A 24,061-nucleotide genomic window follows, 5' to 3' on the forward strand; every position below is an offset into this window, starting at 1 on the left:
ACAAGTAATGGAGAGAGGTTGGTAGTATAAAATATTGTGAGAAATGGCTCCCTCTGAAGTGCAGTAGTTTTCGAGAAAGAAGTAGTTTTCCACGAATTTGATTTCAAGACCTCAAAACTTGAGGTCTCGAAATCAACCATCTAAATGCACACAACTTCGTGTGACAAGGGTGTTTTTTCTTTCATAGTTATCTCGCATCTCCGACAACCGATTGAGCTCAAATATTCACAGGTTTGTTATTTTATACATATGTTGGGATACACCAACTGTGAAGGCTAGTCTTTGACAATTACCAATAGTGTCCACTGCCTTTAAACATCACACTAAGAATGCTTCCCATCGTTAAATCTATATATAAAATTCTCATCCCCCTCCCTCCCTCCTTTCTTCATCCTCTTCTTCCGGAAACTATTAATCATGGTTGATACATTTCAAGGTGTTATTATGCGGTATCACATGATTCTGTGATGAGCGCACTATGATAACAGCTTACAAATAGAGTCCTGGCTTGACACAATTTGCAAGTGGGAACGGGGGTTTAAAGGGGCGCTGTGTAGCAGGGTTCTCATGTCAACGTTGCTTGCTGACTGATGGCAGTTTATTAACACTAGAGGGCCAGTAATACCAAGGGGTTCTGCTGGCTGGTATTGTACTGGTGTATCTTCAAATCTTGTGCAAATGACAAATGTTGAAAAACCTCAGTGGATGATATTGATTGGTCAGACAGTAGGAGGGTTGACCGTGTAGTGTGCATTCAACACATGAGATCACATTGCAGACTGGCATAGTTTATCTATCATTTGAAACCACAGTGGTTAATACTGAAAGGTCAAACAGTGGGAGGGTTGACCGTGAACATGTAGAGTGTTGTATGCACTCATCAGTTGATATAGTATCACAGGCTAGCACAGTTTGTTTATCATTTAAAACCACAGTGGTTGATATTGAATGGTCAGACAGTAGGAGGGTTGACTGTGTCCTTAGTTGATGTACCTTCACTACATGATATCATATTGCAGGCTGGCATACATATACGTAGTTCATCTATCACTCAAAACCACAGTGGTTGATATTAGATGGTCTGACAGTAGGAGGGTCGACTGTGTACTGTGTACACTTTGCACTTACCACACGATATCAAATTGTCATTAAAAAAAAAACACTATGGACGGTACTGATTGCTCAGCCAATAGAAGGGTTAATTACTAACGGCAGCAACTTCTCCTTTAAATGTAAAGCCAGATCATCCCCTAACACAGTTCAAGATAATAAGTGTCTCTAGCGGGCACAGCTGGGATAGGGCATATCTAATGACAAGATAGCTTTCTGCATAGCTGCTTGGGTAATTGCTCTGTGTTTATTCGTAGGGGTTGCCCCGGAAAGCGTTAATGGAGTAAATCTGTCTTATTGTGGCTACCAGAAACCTCCGTGGAACTGTGATGCCACCTGAGATATGCACCCCCCCCCCAAACATGTTGTTTTAAAATGATCTTTTGCTGAGATCATTCTTGCATTATGCAATAAAATTTCTGAAAATTCACATTCTACATGTAACTGTCAGCAACAACGTAATGGAACCTTATGGAATTTTGTTTAGTAACTAATTTCTGTTTGAAAAATAAAAATGCTCACCTTTAAGAAATCCCTTGTACCATTCTTGTAGTTCACTCTCGTTGAACTCTGTCTGTTGCCTGAGGTCAGCCAAAATTTCTGGTTTGAGTTTACTGTTCTGTTTTCCCATTGTGTTTCTCTACGGCCACCAGCAACCTAACGACGACGGCGTATCAGTAAGTAATGTTGTTCAGCCAATCTAGAACAAGGTAAAAAAAATGAAAACAATCACAAGTTGTAGGGTGTCACAGTCATGGCCGAGCGGTTTAGAGAATCAAATTCAAGTTATGGTGGTTAAGTCATTGGAACGTGGCTTCGAATCCAGGTCAGGACACTTGTGACCATATAAGCAAGATACTTTACTATAATTGCTTCTCTTCACCTAGGAGTATTAATGGGTACCTGCGAGGGTAGAGGTTGATATTGTGTATGAAAACGCCTTTTGGAGCGCTACGGTTGCCCAGGGTGTATACTCCACAGGGAGCTGAGAAAGATTAAAAAGAAATGCCCTATAAGAACTACTACTTATTATTATGATTAAGTCAAAGAGAGAGCATATTGTTACATCACTGCAGGCCTTGAACTACGCTCTTATCCCAGCAATTTCCCTCTGGTAACAGGTAAGGGGTCCATCTATGATGAGCAATTGTACTTAGAATCTTGCACAAGGCATCACAGCAAAAGCACGGGGCACCCATGCCCGGAATTACATGTACATGGAGGACAGGAGACCATGGCCCCTGTCGTGCCCCTTTGCAAAATGAAAATGACCTTGCCCTTTTCAAAGATAGAATTCCAGGCCTGGGCACCATGGCAATTGCTGTGGGTGTCGTGGGTTATTCCGAGACCTGTCATGGGATCTTTATATATTCATTTTTACTAGAGATGTAGCGACTAGTTACTAATTGATTTTCCCACTTTATTTGTTTAGCCGCAAAGCTTGAAATCTTCAACCAACTGCTTCCAGTAAGTGGCTTATAAAGTACAAGTTGCACTTCAAGTTGTAAAAATGCTTATCTTCATACGATTTATTTTGCGACCCAATTATCTAATATGCCCTGGCTGAACCCTACCTACAGCCGCGGCACAGGGTGAGTTACATGTACATAGTCTCAGCATGGAACCATGTCATTGATACATTTTTCATTGAACGCACCGTTAGGCGATGAGAAATTGCAATTAACCACCTTATAGCACTCGGCTGATGATTTACAACTCAACATTAGCAAAACATGGGCCAGTCATAAAAAATTATTTGCTGAGCAAAATTTCTGGATTTAATCATTCCCTATAGTATAGTACATGTACATATACATCCTTAACAACATCAATACATCCATGCAAACCTGAGTGATAGCATTCCTGGATGAACATGAACACACACAATCAGTAGAGGGGCTTTTAAAGGCACTGGGGTCGATTTCACAAAGAGTTAGGACTAGTCCTAACTTAGGACTAGTCCTAGGAGATATACAAATTGCATGGAGAGTCCTAAGTTAGGACGAGTAACTGGTCCTAACTCGAGATAAGACTAGTCCTAACTCTTTGTGAAATCCACCCCTGAACACGTTTGATTACTTGTCAAAGACCTGGGCCCAATTTCATAGAGCTGCTTAAGCACAAAATTTTGCTTAAGCAAAAAAATCCTTGCTTAGTGAAATCAGATTACCGGTCAAGACTCCACTCAAGTGTTATGCTAAGTGAACAACAGCTAATTACCAGTCACAATCAATGTATATGGCATAACATTTTGGCCAGTAACATGTGTAAAATAAGCGAGCTGTTTTCGTGCTTAAGCAAATTTTTTGCTTAAGCAGCTCTATGAAATTGGCCACAGTATTCTCACCTATATGCATAAGCCTGTGAAAATTTGAACTCAATTGGTCACTGAAGTTGCAAGAAAATGATCAAAGAAAAAAACACCCTTGTTGTACGAAAATAGTGAGGTTTCAGATAGGAATAAAAGTCTTATATTATTTTAGTGAGAAATTACCTCTTTCTCAAAAACTATGCTACTGCAGAGAGAGTCGTTTCTCACAATGTTTTATACTGTATCAACAGCTCTCCAATGCTCGTTACCAAGTAAGGTTTTATGCATATTTTAAGTAATTACCAAATGTGTACAGTGCCTTTAATGTATGCATGCCATGTCAGCTGTAAGACCTAAGTTATCAAGCAATCACTTGTCAGGATGCGATTTTGTATCACTGGCACATAGGTGCCCCGAAAGGGATTAAAACCCCAGGCCCTTGGCAAAGCAACACAGTGCCTTCTAACCCCATCCATGCTTCTACATGTAATCCCTAAAAAAAAAATCAGCCAGATAATGTGACATGTAAATCCTGTTATTTTCACATCACCCAGAACTGCTTTACGATGAAGAAGAGCGTAATCACTGTACCAGCTGTCTCGTGGATAATTCACCCCCGTAAGAACATTTTGGCGTCAGAGACAGTTTTTTCCCTTTCTTTTCTTATGGGTAGTACATGTATCACTGGATGGAAACAATCATGTAGGTTAGGGAGAAGTGCAGTGTCTCCGAAAGCAAGATTTGAAAGATAACTTAAAGGCAGTGGATACTATATTATTAGCATAAAACCTTACTTGGTAATGCGTGGTGGGGAGAGGTCGATAGTATAAAACATTGCGAGAAATGGCTCCCTCTGAAGTGACATAGTTTTTGAGAAAGAAGTAATTTTCCACGAATTTGATTTCAAGACCTCAGAATTAGATTTTGAGGTCTCAAAATCAAGCATCTGCGAGCACACAACTCTGGTGACAAGGGTGTTTTTTCTTTCATTATTATCTCGCATTGTTATCTAATATGACCAATTGTGGATAATTCACCCCCGTAAAAACAATTTGGCGTTGGAGCCGTTTTTTTTGGCTTCGTATCACTGGAATCAATCATGTGGGTTAGGGAGAAGTGCAGTGTCTCTGAAAGCAAGATTTGACTGATATAGATAACTTTCAAAGAGAAGGTACACCTAATGTTTTTCTTTTCTCAACTAGTATTAAAGACAGGGGACACTTTTGGTAATTGTCAAAGACCAGTCTTCTCACTTGGTGTATCTCAACATATGCATGAAATAACAAACCTGTGAAAATTTGAGCTCAATTGGTCGTCGAAGTTGCAAGATAATAATGAAAGAAAAAAACACCCTTGTCACACGAAGTTGTGCGCGTTTAGATGGTTGATTTCGAGACCTCAAGTTCTAAACTTGAGGTCTCGAAATCAAATTCGTGGAAAATTACTTCTTTCTCGAAAACTACTCCACTTCAGAGGGAGCCGTTTCTCACAAATGTTTTATACCATCAACCTCTCCCCATTACTCGTTACCAAGTAAGGTTTTATGCTAATAATTATTTTGAGTAATTACCAATAGTGTCCACTGCCTTTAACACTCTGACAACACCAGAAGTTGAGTCCAGTGCACTTGACCCCTCGGCCATGAAACTAAAAGATCAGCAGAAGTGAGCATAGGTGATTCTACCATCTGGAAATTTTGTTTACCTTTTTTTTATTTGATTTCATCCCTTACGCGTCAAACAGTGCAAACGCGAATAACAGGATGAATAGGAAATGATGAAGAAATGTTCAATTGCAGATGTGGGAGGGAAACCCCCAAAATAGGGAAAATACGATGCAATCAGGAAAAGACTTTGACATGAGCATAAGTTTGAAGTGATTCTAACCTAAATTTTGTTTACCTTTTTATTTGATTTCATCTTATAAGACGTCAAACAGCGCAACCGCCAATAACAGGATAAATAGGAAATGATGAAGAAACGTTCAATTTTAGATGTGGGAGGGAAAGCCCCAACTGGGGCAAACCTCATGCAATCAGGTAGAGACTTGAAAATCCAATCAACATGCAAAGCTCTAGTCTGAGCTGGGATTCCAAATGAGTTCCACAGAATGAGGCGACAGGCAGGGAAATAATTAAGCAAACATGATACCCACATTGGATGCTATCATCTATAGTTTAAGACAAATACGTTTAAAGGGAAAAGTATACCTTTGGTTTTTGATACCGTTCGATTATTTTTAATCCTATATAAATGAACATGATACAATAAAACCAACATGAGAAAAAGTCAGTTCAAAAGGTGGTTGCATTTTTAAGATATTGCCGAACATCAGGAGCAGTTATGTCCACGCAGAAAGAATAGTCCGTAATAGACCGTATTTAATAACCCATTTTTTGCTATGAAAGTCGCCATCTTGAAGGTCAAACCGTATGCGCGACCAAATGCGTACATGAAGCACGCAGCACACAGCATTCTCGGTTAGATTTGTACGGCACATGCACGCACACACGCACGCACACGCGCACAGACGCCACGTTGTAGGGCAGATATATGAACAGTGACGTCATACATGTATTCAATACAGTCTATTGGAATACACAATCTTGAAAACAGACATGTATCTGACAGTAATGTTTCTCAGATTCAAATTTTGGGGGGTAAAACTGATCTATTTTGCCATAACCACATTTCTTCAAAGTGAAATGATTCAAAAAATGATTTATATTATCGAAAGCTGCTGTTCTTCTAACCAAGTAAGTTTTTATTTCCAAGTGATAACCAAACAGATACTGTACCTTCCCTTTAAAGAGCTATAAATTAACTTGAACTGGAAAGATCTAGCCTGAACAATGCTTTAACTGAATACTGAACCAGAAACCAAGATAAACTTAACCCTCACTGAATCTGGACACCTTTAAAGCAATCACACAACATTGGTAAACAGTATCGTACCACAACTTATATATAAGATATAACCTTGTGAAAATTTAGGCTCAATCGGTCATCGGAGTCGGGAGAAAATAACGGGAAAACCCACCCTTGTTTCTGCACGTTTCGCCGTGTCATGACATGTGTTTAAAATAAATCTGTTATTCTCGATATCGAGTTTTGATAATTATTTTAATGTTTTCTGAAAAGCATTTCATGGAATAATATTTCAAGGGAAGTCTTCCACCATTACCTTCTGTAAACTCTGTAAGTTATTTGTAAATCTGTGTACTTTTAATTTTTGATCAATTCAGAAAGTGTGCAATGTCTTTAAGTAGGACCAATAAAAGATGGTGTGGTGGTTTAGTGGGTAATCTCAGTTCTGATGAGCAAAATTGTTCTGTTCTGAGACACCCTTTTGTAATTATGCAGCTCAAAGAAATTGGTAAATAATAAGCAACAGTTACTGATAGAAGAGGAAATAGAATTAGCTGATTGCAAACTGCGTACCGACCAAAAAGAACTAAATGTATGGTATAATATGCAAAAAATTATGCAAATGGCCTGATGTTTCTTGAAGGCTATATGATTAGGTTTAGAGGTTGAGAAAATTCACTGGAAACAAAGTAGGTTTCAATAAAAGTGTTTGTTGAGGAGGAACCCCAAAAAAATGATTAACAAACCACCCCTTTAAACAAAAATCGAACCAATGGTGAGTTGGACTTTGAGCAGTCAAGCCAGGGTGAGCCGAGTTCAGTCAGGGGTACTATTTTTATCTCCCACCTGCCGAGGAGATGCTGTGAGCAAACACATCCCGACAAAAAATGTTGACAATATATCAAGACAATTTCCTCTGCATTTGGCCGATTGGCTCAAGAGCGAGAGGATCGAGAAAAACCGAGGGAAAGGGGACGGCAGTAAGTGTTTATTCTGTCTCTGATAATAACAATTCAGTTTGAATCCAGACTCAACTATTTTTCGTTCTCGGCATTCCGTTGTGTTGGGTGGTTATTTTTTTGGGTGGTTGTTTTTTTATTTTTTAGACAAATTATAATTTATTCTCAAATCACTCGACAAGACAAAATATAAAACTGACCACAACTATTTTCATTCTTGACGTTCCGTTTTTTTCCCCATTTTTTTCTTCTTTCATTTTTTAGACAAATTATTATTCATACTCAAATCACCACACAACAGAAAATATAAAACAGACTACAACTGTTTTTCGTTCTGGTTCGTTTGTCCATTTTTCGTTCCATGTTTTGGGGGTTATTTTCCATTTTTGAGAAAAATTACAATTCATTCTCAAATCACCAGACAAGACAAAATAGAAAACCGGACTATTTTTATCAATGACCATTGAAGAATAACAAGACCTGGTGTTAATTGACGGACCGTGATGGATAGACAAGCTTACTCTGTTGACTGTACTTATGGAATTCTAAAAATAGATCCGAAAGTACAGCAACTGAAAGTTTGACATGTTTTTTTTTTTTGGGGGGGGGGTGTTTATCTAGCAGAGAGACTGAATCAAAAAGGGAGGTATGGACGAGAAACTTGCTAAAAAAACGTTAACGATTCCGGTGATTTTGTCATGTTCATGCAAAAAAGAAAATCAAGGCGAAAATGAAAAAAAAAGAAGGTATGTTCTTGTTTTGTAAATTGTATCACGCCGGGGCACTATGTGGACTTGATTTTCAGTCCCTACCTGACTGCGCAGGTTTTCCCTGGAATAATTCTCTGGGCTTTTCCTCCCACAACTTAACCTTAAACTTCCGCCTTGTCTTCTTTCCATTGGGTTCATAGACCTGACACGTCAAGGTGTTTTTTATAAGGAAGACCTAAAGTCTAACTGCCCTATACCTCGCGGTATATCAGACGTTTAAAACACATACCATTGAGAAAAAGAGAATCACTGTTCTTAGTGTGCATAGAATGAGTGTGAAGACTAGTTATATACGATCTACACATTGTCTAGTATACCGTGAGGTATATATAGGGCAGTTAGACTTTAGGTCTTTCTTTTAAAGGCAATTGTCTCCATGGCCACTGGTCAATGCCTTTGTGCCCTTGAAAATTCTGACGTACAAATTTACAATTTCCTCACAGGGTGCCTAATTTACAATTTCCTCACAGGGTGCCTAATTTACAAAGAACGAAAATGCCTTGACGCCCTTGCCCTTTCAAAAAGGAAGCATACAGACCTGGTGATTAAGGTTCGCTAAATTCTGAGAGGCCTTAGTTTCACAAAGAGATGAAACCGATGATGTAAAATCCCCTTTAATAAGGATGCAGTAGAACAGGTCAGGGTTATGACGTCAATCCTCTCTCCAGCTTCAAGCTGTGAGCATTCAGGCATCAGAGGGTGGTTGAAGACACTCCAAACACAAACCACCACCAATGGGGCCAATTCCCACGCAACAAATTCACGTGTCCCCCCCCCCCCTCCCTCCTCTAAGGCAAAAAAAAACTGTGACAGCCACGGGGGCGTAGAATCGTGCGTACAGCCGTAACACCCTACGTGAACAACACTGTGGGGCTAACCGCCGCCGCCGTGAATAAATCAAATTGGAGTGTTTCTTTTATTCAACAGGGTTTAATTGATTGATAGGGGTGATGCAGGTTCAGACAATTCTCACCAACTAAAATTCCGTCAGTGGAGAGGCTCTACTGGAATTTAAAGGCAGTGGACACTATTGGTAATTACTCAAAATAATTTTTATCATAAAACCTTTCTTGATTACAAGTAATGGGGTGAGGTTGATAGTATAAAACATTGTGAGAAACGGCTCCCTCTGAAGTGACGTAGTTTTTGAGAAAGAAGTAATTTTCAACAAATTTGATTTCGAGACCTCAGATTTAGAATTTAAGGTCTCGAAATCAAGCATCTGAAAGCACACAACTTTGTGTGACCATGGTGTGACAATGGTGTTTTTACTTTCATTAATATCCCGCAACTTCGACGACCGATTGAGCTCAAATTTTCACAGGTTTGTTGATTTATGCATATGTTGAGATACACCAACTGTGAAGACTAGTCTTTGACAATTACCAATAGTGTCCACTGTCTTTAAGTATGTTCACCATGATGTTATTATCTAGGGGGAGAACCAATGATTGTTCTGTAGAGCTAGACAGAAGAAAAAAAAAAAAAAATCGGGAACTCCTGGTGAACTTTAACCCCACTGCCACCCCATGTCCGAAGACACCCAAGCAAGGCAACTACTTCCTGGAAAGTGGCCATTTCCAGAGAAGTACCACAGCGCTTACATTTCAAGGACCTTTTGGTTTACTGTATTGTAATTGTTATTCTTTGTCTCGATGCAAATGCATGTCTTTAGGGACCATTGCCAACATGTACAAGCTACGTTTAAAAAATTGATCCCCCTGCAGTGTCATATTTTCACCAAACTACAAAAACAACAAGGCAATTAAAAGTCGAAATAAAACTCAACGGCCATAATTTAGGTATTTTATGTACAGTCAGTACTATAAAACATAAGCACTTAAGACAAACGTCGCTTGAACTAAAGTGCATTACTCTACATCGTAAAATTGTGCGATTTGCATCAACTACCAAGCTACAATTCAACTCTTTACAACACACAAATATATTATTCATGTCCATTCATGTATATTCATCAGAGTTAGTTTTCCATAACTCTTTCTGCTTTGGAAATTTATTAAGCTTCACAGTGTGTATAAATTAATAATTTCTTAGTTGTGGAAGAGAAAATCTATTAATATCACAACGAGTATTTGTTTTTGGGTGTAATAGCCAATATAGGCTAAACCAGCCACATACACACCCCATGCATTGCCAGACTTTTACCTGGGCAATCATGGCTGTGATTGGGTAATATTCTACATCACAGATCGGACATCAATGATTGGTCCATTTTTGCCGCAACAGCGATACTGAACCTTAATCTTGAAAGGCAATAACGCTTCGATGAGCAAATGAGGATGCCTGCATCTTTAACCCCTTAATCCTTGCATGGTTTGTAAGAAAATCACGCTTGATTTATCTTACTTCCTCTTTCGTCTTACAAGCACTGGTTGGTCGTCTGAGCCCGACCAAATGGAATTTAAACAAGAAGGGATTTCAACTAATGGTCTTCGATATTGACATTGGGCCATTTCGACAAGAGAAGAGGCTGACATCATAATTTGTAAATTTTGTTTGCATTTCTATTGCAATTTTTTCATGGATTTGTTGTGTTCTTATTAACCTAAACCCCGCTTGTATGTTTATCATAATTTTGATCAATTATGCATTGTTTGCCTTTCGATATTTTTATGTACAGTTTTTCACCCCGAAATGGCCCAGGAATTTAAAGGCAGTGGACACTATTGGTAATTACTCAACATAATTTTTAGCATAAAACCCTTCTTGGTGACGAGTAATGGGGAGAGGTTGATGGTACAAAACATTGTAAGAAACGGCTCCCTCTGAAGTGCCATAGTTTTCGAGAAAGAAGTAATTTTCCACGAATTTGATTTTGAAAACCTCAGATTTAGAACTTGAGGTCTCGAAATCAAACATCAAAACGCACACAACTTCGTGTGACATGGGTGTTTTTTCTTTCATTATTATCTTGCAAGTTCGATGACCGATTGAGCTCAAATTTTCATAGGTTTGTTATTTTATGTATACGTTGAGATACACCAAGTGTGAAGGCTAGTCTTTGACATTTACCAATAGTGTCCACTGCCTTTAAGCTCTTCTTATTATTATACAATTCTGAAGAACATCATGATACCGTTACAGGAAAATGACGGAATTTGTGATTACAAAAGAAAAAAATCTACCCCTAAAAACAGAAAAATAAAAAAACATAAAAAAGAAAGGTAATAAAACCAAGGACTCCTCATGAGTGAACTTGATCCATGAGTGAAGCCTAATCCCCTTAATCCAGAGATTATTGCCGGCACTTCTCGACTTACAAGAAACTGTAGAGCTACAAAACATCCTGATAAAATGTGTTTAAAAAAACATGACAAACCAACAATCATTCCGATACAATTAGACAACGTGGCCTTATCAAATGAATAAGAGCAAATCCATTATAGTAAATCATCTTACTTAGAATGAAGCTATTTATCGTCCAGGCACCCATCCCTAACACAAACCCTCACCATTCACAAAGCTTGCTAATAACTAAACACCCACCCTGAAAAACCCCAAAAGCCTGAATAAGATGTATTAAAAAACCCACAACCAAAACAACAACCATTTCAATACTTACAGTCGTACAACATGGCCTTCTCAAATGAATAAGAGCCCATCCATTATAATAAATCATCTTACTAAGAATGAAGCTATCTATTGTCCAGGCATCCCTTAAACACAAACCCTCACCATTCACAAAGCTTGCTAATAACTAAGCATTAAACACCCACCCTGAAAACCCCAATAATCCTGAATATAAGATGTATTAAAAAACAAAAAACAAAACAACAACCATTTCAATACTTACAGTCATACAACATGGCATACAATCATCTTTCAACAATTCAATTCAATAATACGTTTATTCCAACTCCTGTTGTTGAAAAAAAAAAATCTTACTTAGAATGAAGCTATCTATCGTCCAGGCATCCCTTAAACACAAACCCTCACCATTTCACAAAGCTTGCTAATAACTCGAGCATTAACACCCTCCCTGAAACGCAGCTGGAAAAAAAAAAAGCCTCAACATGTTCATGAAGTCATGATGTACACGCGCTGGAGCAACCTCAGCCGAAAAATATTCAAGTAAATTACGGGCCAATCAAGCCAGAACTGCTCAGTTTTTATTCCACACAGAGTGAACTCAAGTGTAGGTTTCGCCCGTGGCTGTGTTAGGTCACAGATAAAATAGACCTTTCTCGTCACAGGAATTGAATTGGGGAGTTGATGAGAACCCATTTTTCCGGGGGATGACAAGGGACTTTGAGAGGCAAGGAGACATTCTTGTAGTCTTATCAGGAATGGATGAGATGTAGCCCTGAGGGTTGATGGTCTTGTCTCATTCTATCGCAGTGATTGAAGTTGTACACTGTGATCTTAACTGGCCGCGGGGTCTATGTTCTACATGTGTGGTGGTGGTGGTGGTGGCAGGAGGCAAGGGGGGAATGCTGTGCAGAGCTAAGATGCTTCATGGTTCTTAGCAATTGAGCCCCTTATCTGCGTTAATCGTCACTCAAGGGATAGTAGATACTTCAAGACTGTGTACTAGTTTTACTGCATTACGCACGGACTGAGAATGTTTTTGCATCACGTAGGAAAGTCAACAAGGATCATACAGTACAGTGAATCTTTTAAACACTCCATGGGTTCGTGGGTGGAGGAAACAGATTTCACTAACTAGATGAAATGATACATGTACAGTAGTAACAGAATTGTACTTATCATAAACAAAACAGAACAGAACCAAACCTGGAGAGAATTTCAGTGTAATTTTTAATTAATAAGTTCTTTTAGCCTTCGATGCACAGATCCTTTTGGTTAGCAGTTTGCAACAACTAATTCTATTTTCTCTATAATATGCTTTAATCCGACTGTTGGAGCCTGACTCTTGGGAAGAACATAAAATGCTACTTGGAACAAATTGTCAACCTTCCCAAATACCTATCCTGATAATTCATAGAGACAACATCAATGCTCCTTGCATTATATTAAATTAGTAAAAGTCCAACAGTAGAAACTTTCACAAAAAAAAAAAAAAAAAAAGTTGGTTTGTGCTCAGCAAATTGTTATGCTTACAGGCTACAGGCTTTACGAAACTGGGTCATGAAACTCTTAAAGTGGTGTAGACTGAGTAAGCATTACTGTTAGAGTCCCTTTCCTTCGGTCACCAACAAATCACTTAAAACTCTACCATTAGACCAAGGGCCGTCAAGTCCTATCACACAGTCTTGTTCGCTTCAACCGGATGTTTAATCACCCTAATTTATGCAACGATATGGTAACCAAGTCAGGAGTGCATCTAAATTGTCCAATGAAATTTGGTCTCTCATCAGGCAGCTGACCAATCAAAATCTGCCTTATTGGTATGTATAATCCTGGTGAGTTAGAGAGATAGCTTAAAGGGTCGGTACACATTTGGTAATTACTCAAAACAAATATTAACTTAAAACCTGACTTGGTAAGGAGCTCTGGAGAGCTGTTGATAGCATAAAACATTGTGGGAAACGACTCCCTCTGAAGTAACGTAGTTTTTGAGAAAGAGGTAATTTCTCACTAAAATAATTTCTAAAAGACTTCTAGCTAGAAGTCTTTTATTCCTATCTGAAAGCACACAAATTCGTTCAACAAGGGTGTTTTTTCTTTCATCCTTTTCTCGCAACTTTGATGACGGATCGAGCCCAAATTTTCACAGGTTTATTTTATGCATACGATGGGATACACCAAGTGAGAAGACTGGTCTTTGATAATTACCAAACGTGTACCTTCCCTTTAATTTTAAGAACTCACTCCCAAATGTTTACTACTACTTCAAGACCTACTACCCTCAGTTTGTGTCAAGCTTCTTCTTCATCCCTTGAGAAATGAGAAATGGTACAGGCACAAGACAGAATGAAGTGACTGCCAGAGGGCTAGCAGCAGATCTTGTGGGTCACCCAGGGATTTGGAGACTGAAGTGTGAAAGAGGTCCTCGGCGGCCTTCAACCCCAACTTTGTAAAATCCTAGCTCTACGGTAAAATTATACACAGGGGTTCTCCATGCTGATGATTTTCTTGAGTAGACATGGTAGAAGAAAGTCCGTACAAGCATTCAGGGCAAAATGTACTCGGCTTATGTTACATGTAAACAAGGATTGTACATTAGGCGTGGTCTGTTCGGATTTCAACAGTTTCAAAATAAAAAAGGTGTTAAGATGTTTTTTATATATTTGTTCATAAAGAGAGAGCGTGAGAGAGTGGCATCTCTGACATGACTGGTTGGTGATAGAGATGAAGTTTAAGGCAAGGTCCTCAACGTCTTCAATCCAAAACACTGTGAAAAGAAAGCATGACAAGTGAAGAAGAACATTGTGTTACCGTTAAAAGCAAATTTCGGGATTATATATAACAAAAGAAAAAATCCAATCTCTAAAAAAAAAGGAAAAAAATCTTAGTGAATATAAATAAAGTTCATGAATGTAATTTTACATAAACCGTCTTTACCATTGGATATGATTTTCTGGGCAGTAAAATGTCAACGAACTAGTTCAAATCAACCAATCATCATTCATGTTAATGGCTACTATAATTCAAGTTGCATGAATTGTGACAATTTGTAGGTTTTTGTCACTAACTACATAAGGAAAGTTATTTGTAGCCCTTTTCATTCTACTCTATTCCCCTTGGCCAACCCCAGGGCAATAACGACTGGTTCTTTCACACTTGGATTGCTTTTACCCCTGATCTATGGGTATTACCCCCGGGAAAAGCCACCCCTGCTCTGGAGTAGGAAAATGTGGTAAAACCCTGGGGTATTAAAGGCAGTGGACACTATTGGTAATTTTCAAAGACTAGCCTTCACAGTTGGTGTATCTCAACATATGCATAAAATAACAAACCTGTGAAAATTTGAGCTCAACCAGTCATTGAACTTGCGAGATATTAATGAAAGGAAAAAACACCCTTGACACACGAAGTTGTGTGCTTTCGTATGCTTGATTTCGAGACCTCAAATTCCAAATCTGAGGTCTCTAAATCAAATTTGTGGAAAATTACTCATTTCTCGAAAACTACGTTACTTCAGAGGGAGCCGTTTCTCACAATGTTTTATACTATCAACCTCTCCCCATTACTTGTCACCAAGTAAGGTTTTATGCTAAAAATTATTTTGAGTAATTACCAATAGTGTCCACCGCCTTTAATAAAATTGCAACCGGAAGAACCCTGTGGAATAGGGACAGGGTGTGAAAGTGCACTGGCGTAACCATAGGGTAAAAAAACCTTCCGGGCCTCCCAGAATAAAATATACAGTATGAAAAGGGATTATGTTCCCCCAACTACAAAATAACTTATAAATTTCTTAATTTTTGGCCTATAAGTTTTTTTTTCTTGTAATGCTTTTCATTTTGCTGTTAAGAGCTTTGAGGAATGCCAATTCATATTGCGCTATATAAATACTGTTTTATTATTATTATTAGTTAAAAGAGATTTTTTTTTTTTTTTAAGTGTGTCTTCTGTTTTTTCTGTGACTTCGCATCCTGTAAAAATTTATTTGCATGTGATATTTATGCATACTGTTAAAAATAATTTCCATGTGATCTGCACAGCTGTAAAATTTATTTTGCATGTGATAGGCATGCTGTGGCAATTAAATTGCAAGTGATATAATGCAACTGTAAAAATTAACTTGCCTGTGATTTGAAGGTGTTAAAATTAATTGGCACGTGATATAGCTTTGGAACCATCTGACAATGCAGATTGGCACCAAAACCAGATGTACTACTTCCCCTTGAATGCCAGTCATCTTATTAAAATACATTCTTAACATTTTGTTTGTATAACCCCAATCCCTCTAAAGAGCAGTGTCTTGAGTGTTGTTGATCTTAGGGGCCTCTACAAAAGTCATTGCCTTCCCAGTTTACTGCACTGTATCAACAATCTATAGATAGTTCCCACATGACGCAAATCGGCCATCTTTACGGGTAAATTGGAACACACAGCCATGCGTTTTGCGCAAGAACGGTGTGCAGCATGCGCACATTTCACAAAACTCGTTGCCTGATTGGTTAGTAAACAGCGCGGTTGCATTATTAAACTGAGCGCTTCACGCGCCTGCAAGCCAAAATGCAATTTGCCCATAGAGATGGCGTCAATTGCAACTTAGCTATAGGAACCAGGGGTCGATTTCTCAAAGAGTAAGGACTCGTCTTATCTCGAGTTAGGATGAGTAACTCATCCTAACTTAGGATTAATCTTAAGGTCTGCATGCTACAGTGCAGGGTTGGGACTCGTCCTAAGTCCTAAGATTAGTCTTAAGTTAGGAAGAGTTTTGTGAAATCGACGGCAGGCACATAAACATGCATACTGTACTTTCCCCAAGAGCACATGTCAGGGGAAAAAAGGTCAAGTTTGAAGGGAATATGTGTAGTTTTTCATTGACTGCTTTTTTGTTTAATATAATGTTTGTTTTGCAGCGGATTTCAGAAATTGTTGTAATCCTTGATCTTGAAAGCTGTCGTCGTTAATCAATCTTTAACTATATTAATTAATCTTTATCTGGAAGGACACTAGACTGCAGAACTTGTTCAGTTGTGATGGGGGCCATTCAGATTTCGATTTTCTTTGGTCAAAATTATTTCGACACCCTAAGTTTCCCTTTTTTAATATTGAATGGCTTCATAATATATAATCTATATACTGAAGAACAAAGTCATGCCTTAAATGAATCAAATAGTGTAGATCAAAGGTCTCCAACATCAGTAGATTGGAATGGATTTTTATTTATTTTAAAAACAAACAACTTAACTTTGTATCAGGAATGTAATTGTCAATATGGCCGCCTAGGTATTTTTTCTTCTCCTTTTCCGTTTGTTAATAGTATATCATTTATTTTGATATAAAAACTGAATTTTGATTCTTTTGACCCTCCTACCCCAAAATTTGAGAGAAACAAAATTGAATGGCCCCCCTTACTGACCAAACGCCAGATAAAACTCTGTAATGTCCCATCCTCAAAAATTGCAAATGTTATTCAGTCTGCCCACAAAAATTGTAGCCTGCAGTATTATAATTGCTAATATACTTTACACGCGCAGTATGTTATAGTAATCCTCCATTGTTCCTAACCCAGATCTGCATTGATTTTCTCCCCCCTAAGGCGTTACATTCATTATACATACCTATACAGGCCAGACCATATCTCTACCTTGATTAGAGATTGTGCTTCATGTGGGCTGCATATGTTTAATTGAAAAAAATGCATAATTACTTTATGCAGTACAAACCAAGCCGGCGCATACTGTATACTTCATTAAAGGCCCTGGACACTTCTGGTAATGGCTTAAACCACATATTAGCATGAAAACTTAATTAGTAAATCTGTGATCTTCACGATTTTTTGTCTCTTACCAATTTTGTACTGTTCCCTTCCTAAAGGGAAGGAACACGTTTGGTAAGTGTGAAAGACCAGTCTTTTCACTTGGTGTATCCCAACATAAGTATAATATAACAAGCCTGTGAAAATTTGAGCTCAATTGGTCATCGAAGTTGGGAGAAAATGATGGGAGAAAAAACAACCTTGTTGGACAAATGTGTGTGCTTTCAGATAGCAATAAAATACTTCTAGCTAGAAGTTTTAGTGATGAATTACCTCTTTCTCAAAAGCTACGTTACTTAAGAGGGAGTCGTTTCTCACAATAGTTCTCGTTACCAAGTCAGTTCTTAAGTTAATATTTGTTTTGAGTAATTTCCAAACGTGTACATTCCCTTTAAATTAATCAGAGTGAAAGTCAACATTTGAACAAAAACACGAGACTGCTGGACTTTTCCGGTCATGGGTTTACTTGCTGGCCGCTATACATGTATAATCACGGGCCCCAGGCCTCTGGTCCAGTGTAAACTTTGATCCCTGTATTAAGAACTGTGAAATGCATTTCTCTCTGCACAGATTAATGGCATGATATTTACTAAGCAGTCTTAAAAAAAAAAAAAACTTTTGCTGATTTTTCATCTATGAGAAGACATGAATTTTACCCGAGGCCAGTTTGGAAAATAAATATAGAGCAAAGAGGAGACAGGAAATGCTTTATGTTATAACACCAAGCTCAATTATTAAATGCAGTAGGCCTACCTGAAGGGGAAAGAACATAGTGATCTTTGCAGGGAGGGATCGGAGGGGGTTGAGGGTGAGGGTGAGATTAGGGGCAGAGCTTCCAACATCACTCGCATCTTGCAATCAGGAAGATCTTTTCCAACAATCGGGGAGATATTTGGAAATTACTTTCAACATAATGGAAAGATTGGTTTGTTATCAAGTTAGTTAACTGTTATCAAGTTAGTTAACTGTATTCAACTGAAGCTTTCACATGCGGCTTTTTAATGCATCTTTGTTGATAATTTGGCCTAAAAATCTACTCTGTGGTAGTTGAATATATAGCAAGACAGTTCTTTAAAGAACAAACTCTACCTGGCAAGTAGATATACACAATGGTGTTACCGCAAACCAAATATATACGTATTGATACCTCACCATGCAATGCCTCAAATCATATACATGTATAGCCAGAATGCTACAATATCCAGCAGACTGTGTTTATAAGTGGACGGACATTGTTTCTAGGAGCAAATGATATTTCAGACTGGAATTTAAATGGTGCGCCCCAACGCTGATGTTGATTTGATCCGAATAGACACTCAAACTTGAGAGCTCAGATCATGGTTAGGCTGGCAGACGATGCTGCATGAAGCGCATAGTGCGTACCTGTAGTAGGGCACTGTACTAATAGAGAAATCTTTTTGAGGTAAGCTCTGCCAAAGAGGGGCAGGAAGGATGAGGTTTGGGAGGGGACCCTGAACCCACGTTGCTATATTTACACATTTCCTGGTCAATTAAACATCCTTTCCAAAAAACACTAACTGACTACGGATCTAGTTGTTATGAAAAGGAAGTGCATGTTTTCAATCCTACTTTTTAATATGTCTATAGATAAGTACAGCATGTATGTAGTGTACATAACTTAAAGGATTTGTGTACCTTTTCAAAATGTCCATAGATTTACATTAAACTTACAGGGTTTGAAGATAATGATAGTGGAAAGCTTCCCTTCAAATATTACTTACTGAGGTGCTGTAGTTTTTGAGAAATGAGTAAAACAATGTAATGAAAATACGTTTGTAAAGTGAGACGAAAATTATTTTCATGACATTGTTTTACTCGTTTCCCAAAAACTACAGCACATCAGCAAGTAATATTTTAAGGGAAGCTCTCTACTATCATTATCTTCAAACTGTGTAAGTTTAGTATAAATCTGTGGACATTGTGTTTTTGGTCCTACAAAAGTTACATAGACCCTTTAAGGCAAAAATAATCTATAGGCCCATTTCACCTGACGTCATGATCAGAATAATCTTCGATGCGCCATTTTGGTGGTCAATGTCAACGTGTGTTATTCAGTGAAGTGCGCATTTTTAGGTGACGCGGCGTTTACACGTAAGCCTATTGACCACCAACATGGTGAGCGTGGCATCAGTCGCCGCGTGTGACACGCGTGTGGTACGCGTGCAAGGGGTCAATAGGCCCTATGGTTAGCTTAATGACAAAAGGTATGGCTATACTGTTCTGTAGTAATAATAATAAACAGCGCGTTATGAATCACAGATTCCTCAATGCGCCTAACAATATAAACAAAAAGCTCAAAACCTGACCAATTAAAATATAAACCTATTACAATGTAAAATGTGAAAGATCCTACAGAAAAGATTCTGTAATACACACATTAGTAGATAAAAATGTAAAACATTAGAAACAACATACACAGATATATATACCCCCATGTTCTGGAATAAAACATGTTGCAATCATTTTGTGTATTTGTAATAGAGTCGATATTCCCAATATGATTGTGTTTTGCGTGTTACATACCGGAAATGATAAAATCATAATGACTGAGCATTATATTGCAGTAGCAGGAACTACCAGTTTTCTTTGAAGTTCAATTGCATTCATGAACTCAACACAAAGTCCAATCTACTATACAATGTCTGGAGGCAAAGTATACTTGATTTTTTTGAATTATTTGACATGAGGTGAACATAGATTAGAGAAAAATCATCGATTACCTCAAACTTCTTTTTCGTTTGTTAATATTTATAAAGGGTCTATGTAACTTTTGGAGGACAAAAAACACAATGTCCACAGATTTACACTAAACTTACACAGTTTGAAGATAATGATAGTAGAAAGCTTCCCTGGAAATAGTACGTGCTGAGGTGCTGTAGTTTTTGGGAAAAGAGTAAAAAACAATGTCATCAATTTTCATCTTATGAGTTGAAAATTATTTTAATTTTTACAAACGTATTTTCATGACATTGTTTTACTCATTTCTCAAAAACTACAGAACCTCAGTTAGTAATATTTGAAGGGAAGCTTTCCACACTATCATTATCTTCAAACCCTGTAAGTTTAATGTAAATCTATGGGCATTTTGAAAAAGTACCCAAATCCTTTAAATAAATTTGAACACTCTAACTATTGACTATTCTGAATGGCTCCTTAGTGCAAAACCATAGATTACCTCAAACTTATTTTTTGTTTGTTAATATTTATATTATAACAAACATAAAACAAAAATTTAAATTACCGCAATTTCGAAAAAGATTTGAACATTCTAAACAATGACTATTCTGAATGGCTCCTTTGCGCAAAATCGTATTATTCACATGAGGTGACACAGAGTTTAAAGACAGATCTGTGCTGAATGTTTCTACCAATGTCATCATTAATGTTCTCACCGCTGTCATCAATGTTGAAAACATGAGGTTTAAAGACACTGGTACTATTGGTAAATTGTCAAAGAGACTAGTCTTCACAGTTGGTGTATCTCAATGTATGCATAAAATAACAAGCCTGTGAAAATTTGAGCTCAATCGGTCGTCAAAGTTGCGAGATATTAAATGAAAGAAAAAAAAAACACCCTTGTCGCACCATGGTCACACAAAGTTGTGTGCTTTAAGATGGTTGATTTCTAGACCTCAAATTCTTAATCGAGGTCTCAAAATCAAATTCGTGGAAAATTACTTCTTTCTCAAAAACTACGTCACTTCAGAGGGAGCTGTTTCCTGAATGTTTTATACTATCAACCTCTCCCCATTACTTGTATTAATCAAGAAAGGTTTTATGATAATAATTATTTTGAATAATTATCAATAGTGTCCACTGCCTTTAATTGTACACACAGCTAGTGTTGGGGGCATTCACCAAGAGGCGACAGTATTATAATGAGAAAGCTGTCGTTCACCACCAGTACGCAATTCCTGTTCACTAGCTTCCCCGATACCATCTCTCTAATTAGGAAGGTATAAACCTTGTGGCAAATTACACTGGTTCCAGCAAGCTCGTATCAAGCCTCGTTGATTGTCATCTCACCAGCAACAGCTTGTTGCCATGGGGATGACATACCACTGTTAAAACGTGGCGTCTGCATACTCTCCCCGTGAACAATGCAAATTTGCATAACAATTGATTTGGCGCGTGATGAAATCTCCAATGTTTTATCCCTCATTGTGATTGCTCTGTTGAGTTTGATTTGCGGGGCATTGTTCCCCTACTGTATGAGAAATTCGCCTACAATTTAATCAAATGGGTAAACTTTAAAATCTATAGCGATTGAAAACAAGTGTCCCAAAATCAATACCGTTTTAAAAACAAATATTTTAAAATTACATTTGAACCATCAACGATAAAGGAATGTGCGGTGGATTTTATGGACCATGCAAGTCTCTCAGGTAATAAAAACAAGAAAGCAGTTGAACAAAGACTTTTTTATATTCTATCTATAATTTAAATTTCCTTAAAAAAAAACCACCTTGTCAATTTGTTTTAAACACAATTTCAATTTTTAAATAATATTAAATAATTTGTGCACAATAACGTTGTAAACAAATTTACAATTGGGACTAGGATGCTTATTTGTTTAGAAACCCCATTTGACAATCACACCAGAATTTGTGTAATTGTTCTATAGGTTTAATGATAACATTAACGTCAGTTGGGCAAAATTCCTAATTGTTTTCGAAGAAACCAGAAACACATGTCAAGTCTACTTCTTGGGTTTTCTTTGCTGACAATTTGTTTAAATTGATAACTTGTTAAATGTTTGTTTTACTGCCATTTAATTCATGGCTGATTAATGTTACTTTCTCATACACAAGCCATACATGTAAACTGAGCTAAACACTACAGCAACTGAAGTTCAAACGGAATGTAAAGACTCAATATTGTTTGACCAAAACTTGGTCCGGGAAGTTTGAATACGTGCAAAACTAGTCAATTACAAATCCTGAAAATAGAAAAAAGAAAATCTCAGACAATTGTAGACTTACAGCAGATGACACGTTTGTCATGCTCTGGAGGGAAAAACAAACACAAGGTTGACTTTTGACATTATTAACTCCCAACCCATGAGACAATTAAAAAAAACAAAAAACAGTCAAGACTGTCATTGTTGTATAACATGTGCGTCCTACATTAATCATGTTGCTGTACAATAGGCATAGAATGTTCGCCGTGTGTTCTTTTGTTTTGAGAGTGTCAGAGTGTCTTTTGGAAACAGATTTCATTTTGTGTCATTTTTTTGTCCAAATTTATCAAGCTACAAGGGTTGAGTGTTTGGAGTGCCCAGTTAAAGGCAGTGGACACTATTGGTAATTGCGAAAGACTAACCTTCACAGTTGGTGTATCTCAACATATGCATAAAATAACAAACCTGCGAAAATTTGAGCTCAATTCGTCATCGAACTTGTGAGATAATAATGTAAGAAAAAACACCCTTGTCACACAAAGTTGTGTGCGTAAAGATGGTTGATTTCGAGACCTCAAGTTCTAAACCTGAGGTTTCGAAATCAAATTCGTGGAAAATGACCTCTTTCTCGAAAACTATGGCACTTCAGAGGGAGCCGTTTCTCACAATGTTTTATACCATCAACCTCTCCCCATTACTCGTCCCCAAGAAAGGTTTTATGCTAATAAATATTTTGAGTAATTACCGATAGTGTCCACTGCCTTTAAACATAGTAATTCTATGGACCCTATTTTGTACATGTCCTACGCTTTCCTAATAAGCATAGTTTGCTTATAATCTCTTGTCTTTAGGGGTGTCTGGGTGTCTTTTGGAAATGGTTTTTATTTTGGGGGCTTCCTTTTTATGTCTGTCTGAAACATGATACATTATGCCCAACAAGCTAAGATGGAATTCACTTGTTCTTCTATTTGCCATCTTTATCCGAATAGCTCCATGGTTCCGACAAAATTTCCTCTAGAGGTCATTCCTTGACACTCATGTTCAAAGTCACGTCCATAACAAGGCAGAAGAGAGTGAACTTATAATTGCAAGCCCTGTTACAATGTACTGCAGCCTAACCACTTGACTACAGTGACCTGTTGTCACAGGCAGATTACAGATGAAAGAGGTAGTACAAGTCAACCTGAAAGTTGGAGCCAAATTTACGCAGCCTGCAAACTGACAAGAATGCATCACTCAAAAAAATGCGTGATAAGACGATTGCCTCCATGCCCCCTGGTCATTGCCTTGATGCCCTGTAATGCTCGAGTCCAGGAAAAAATGAAAGTTTCCTCACAGAGTGCCCTTTCCAAAGGAGAAAATGCCTTGGTGCCCTTGCCCTTTCAGAAACAAAGCATGCAGGCCTGAAATGTTTAAGAGGGTTCCCCCAACACCCTGTGCATTTTTAAAGTGTCTTTTAGTGGTTTATCTAATATTTATTTTTACTTATTGTCGTCTTCTAATATAATGTTCCTATGTACCCCGTGGTGGTGCAATTTTTGTGTATTTTATCTCTGCAATTTTTATCAATATTTTTATCTTGTAATGCAACATTATTCAGCTTCGTGCTGCCAGTTGGATTTTTAACAAAAATTAATGAAATGAATGAATGAACTTATCAGCTGAAAAATTTCCAAAACATCGTAAATTTTAATAATAAACATAAAAACCATTTGAAGATTATGCAGAGGATACAAGTTCAAACCAACCATGAAAAAGACTGCAT

General features: G+C 37.7%; 1 protein-coding gene across 1 annotated transcript in view; it reads right to left on the reverse strand.

Annotated features, from left to right (window-relative positions):
• LOC139952092 (neurocalcin homolog) overlaps window positions 1-24,061 on the reverse strand; it is a 60,400-nt gene that overhangs the window by 13,589 nt on the left and 22,750 nt on the right. The window contains exon 3 of the mRNA XM_071951044.1: window positions 1,633-1,810. Coding sequence (XP_071807145.1) covers window positions 1,633-1,741 — 109 coding nt within the window. The 5' untranslated portion in view covers window positions 1,742-1,810. The remainder of the gene's footprint in view (window positions 1-1,632; window positions 1,811-24,061) is intronic.

The sequence above is a fragment of the Asterias amurensis genome, chromosome 20 (assembly GCF_032118995.1).
Source record: "Asterias amurensis chromosome 20, ASM3211899v1".
In the NCBI taxonomy this organism is placed as follows: domain Eukaryota; kingdom Metazoa; phylum Echinodermata; class Asteroidea; order Forcipulatida; family Asteriidae; genus Asterias; species Asterias amurensis.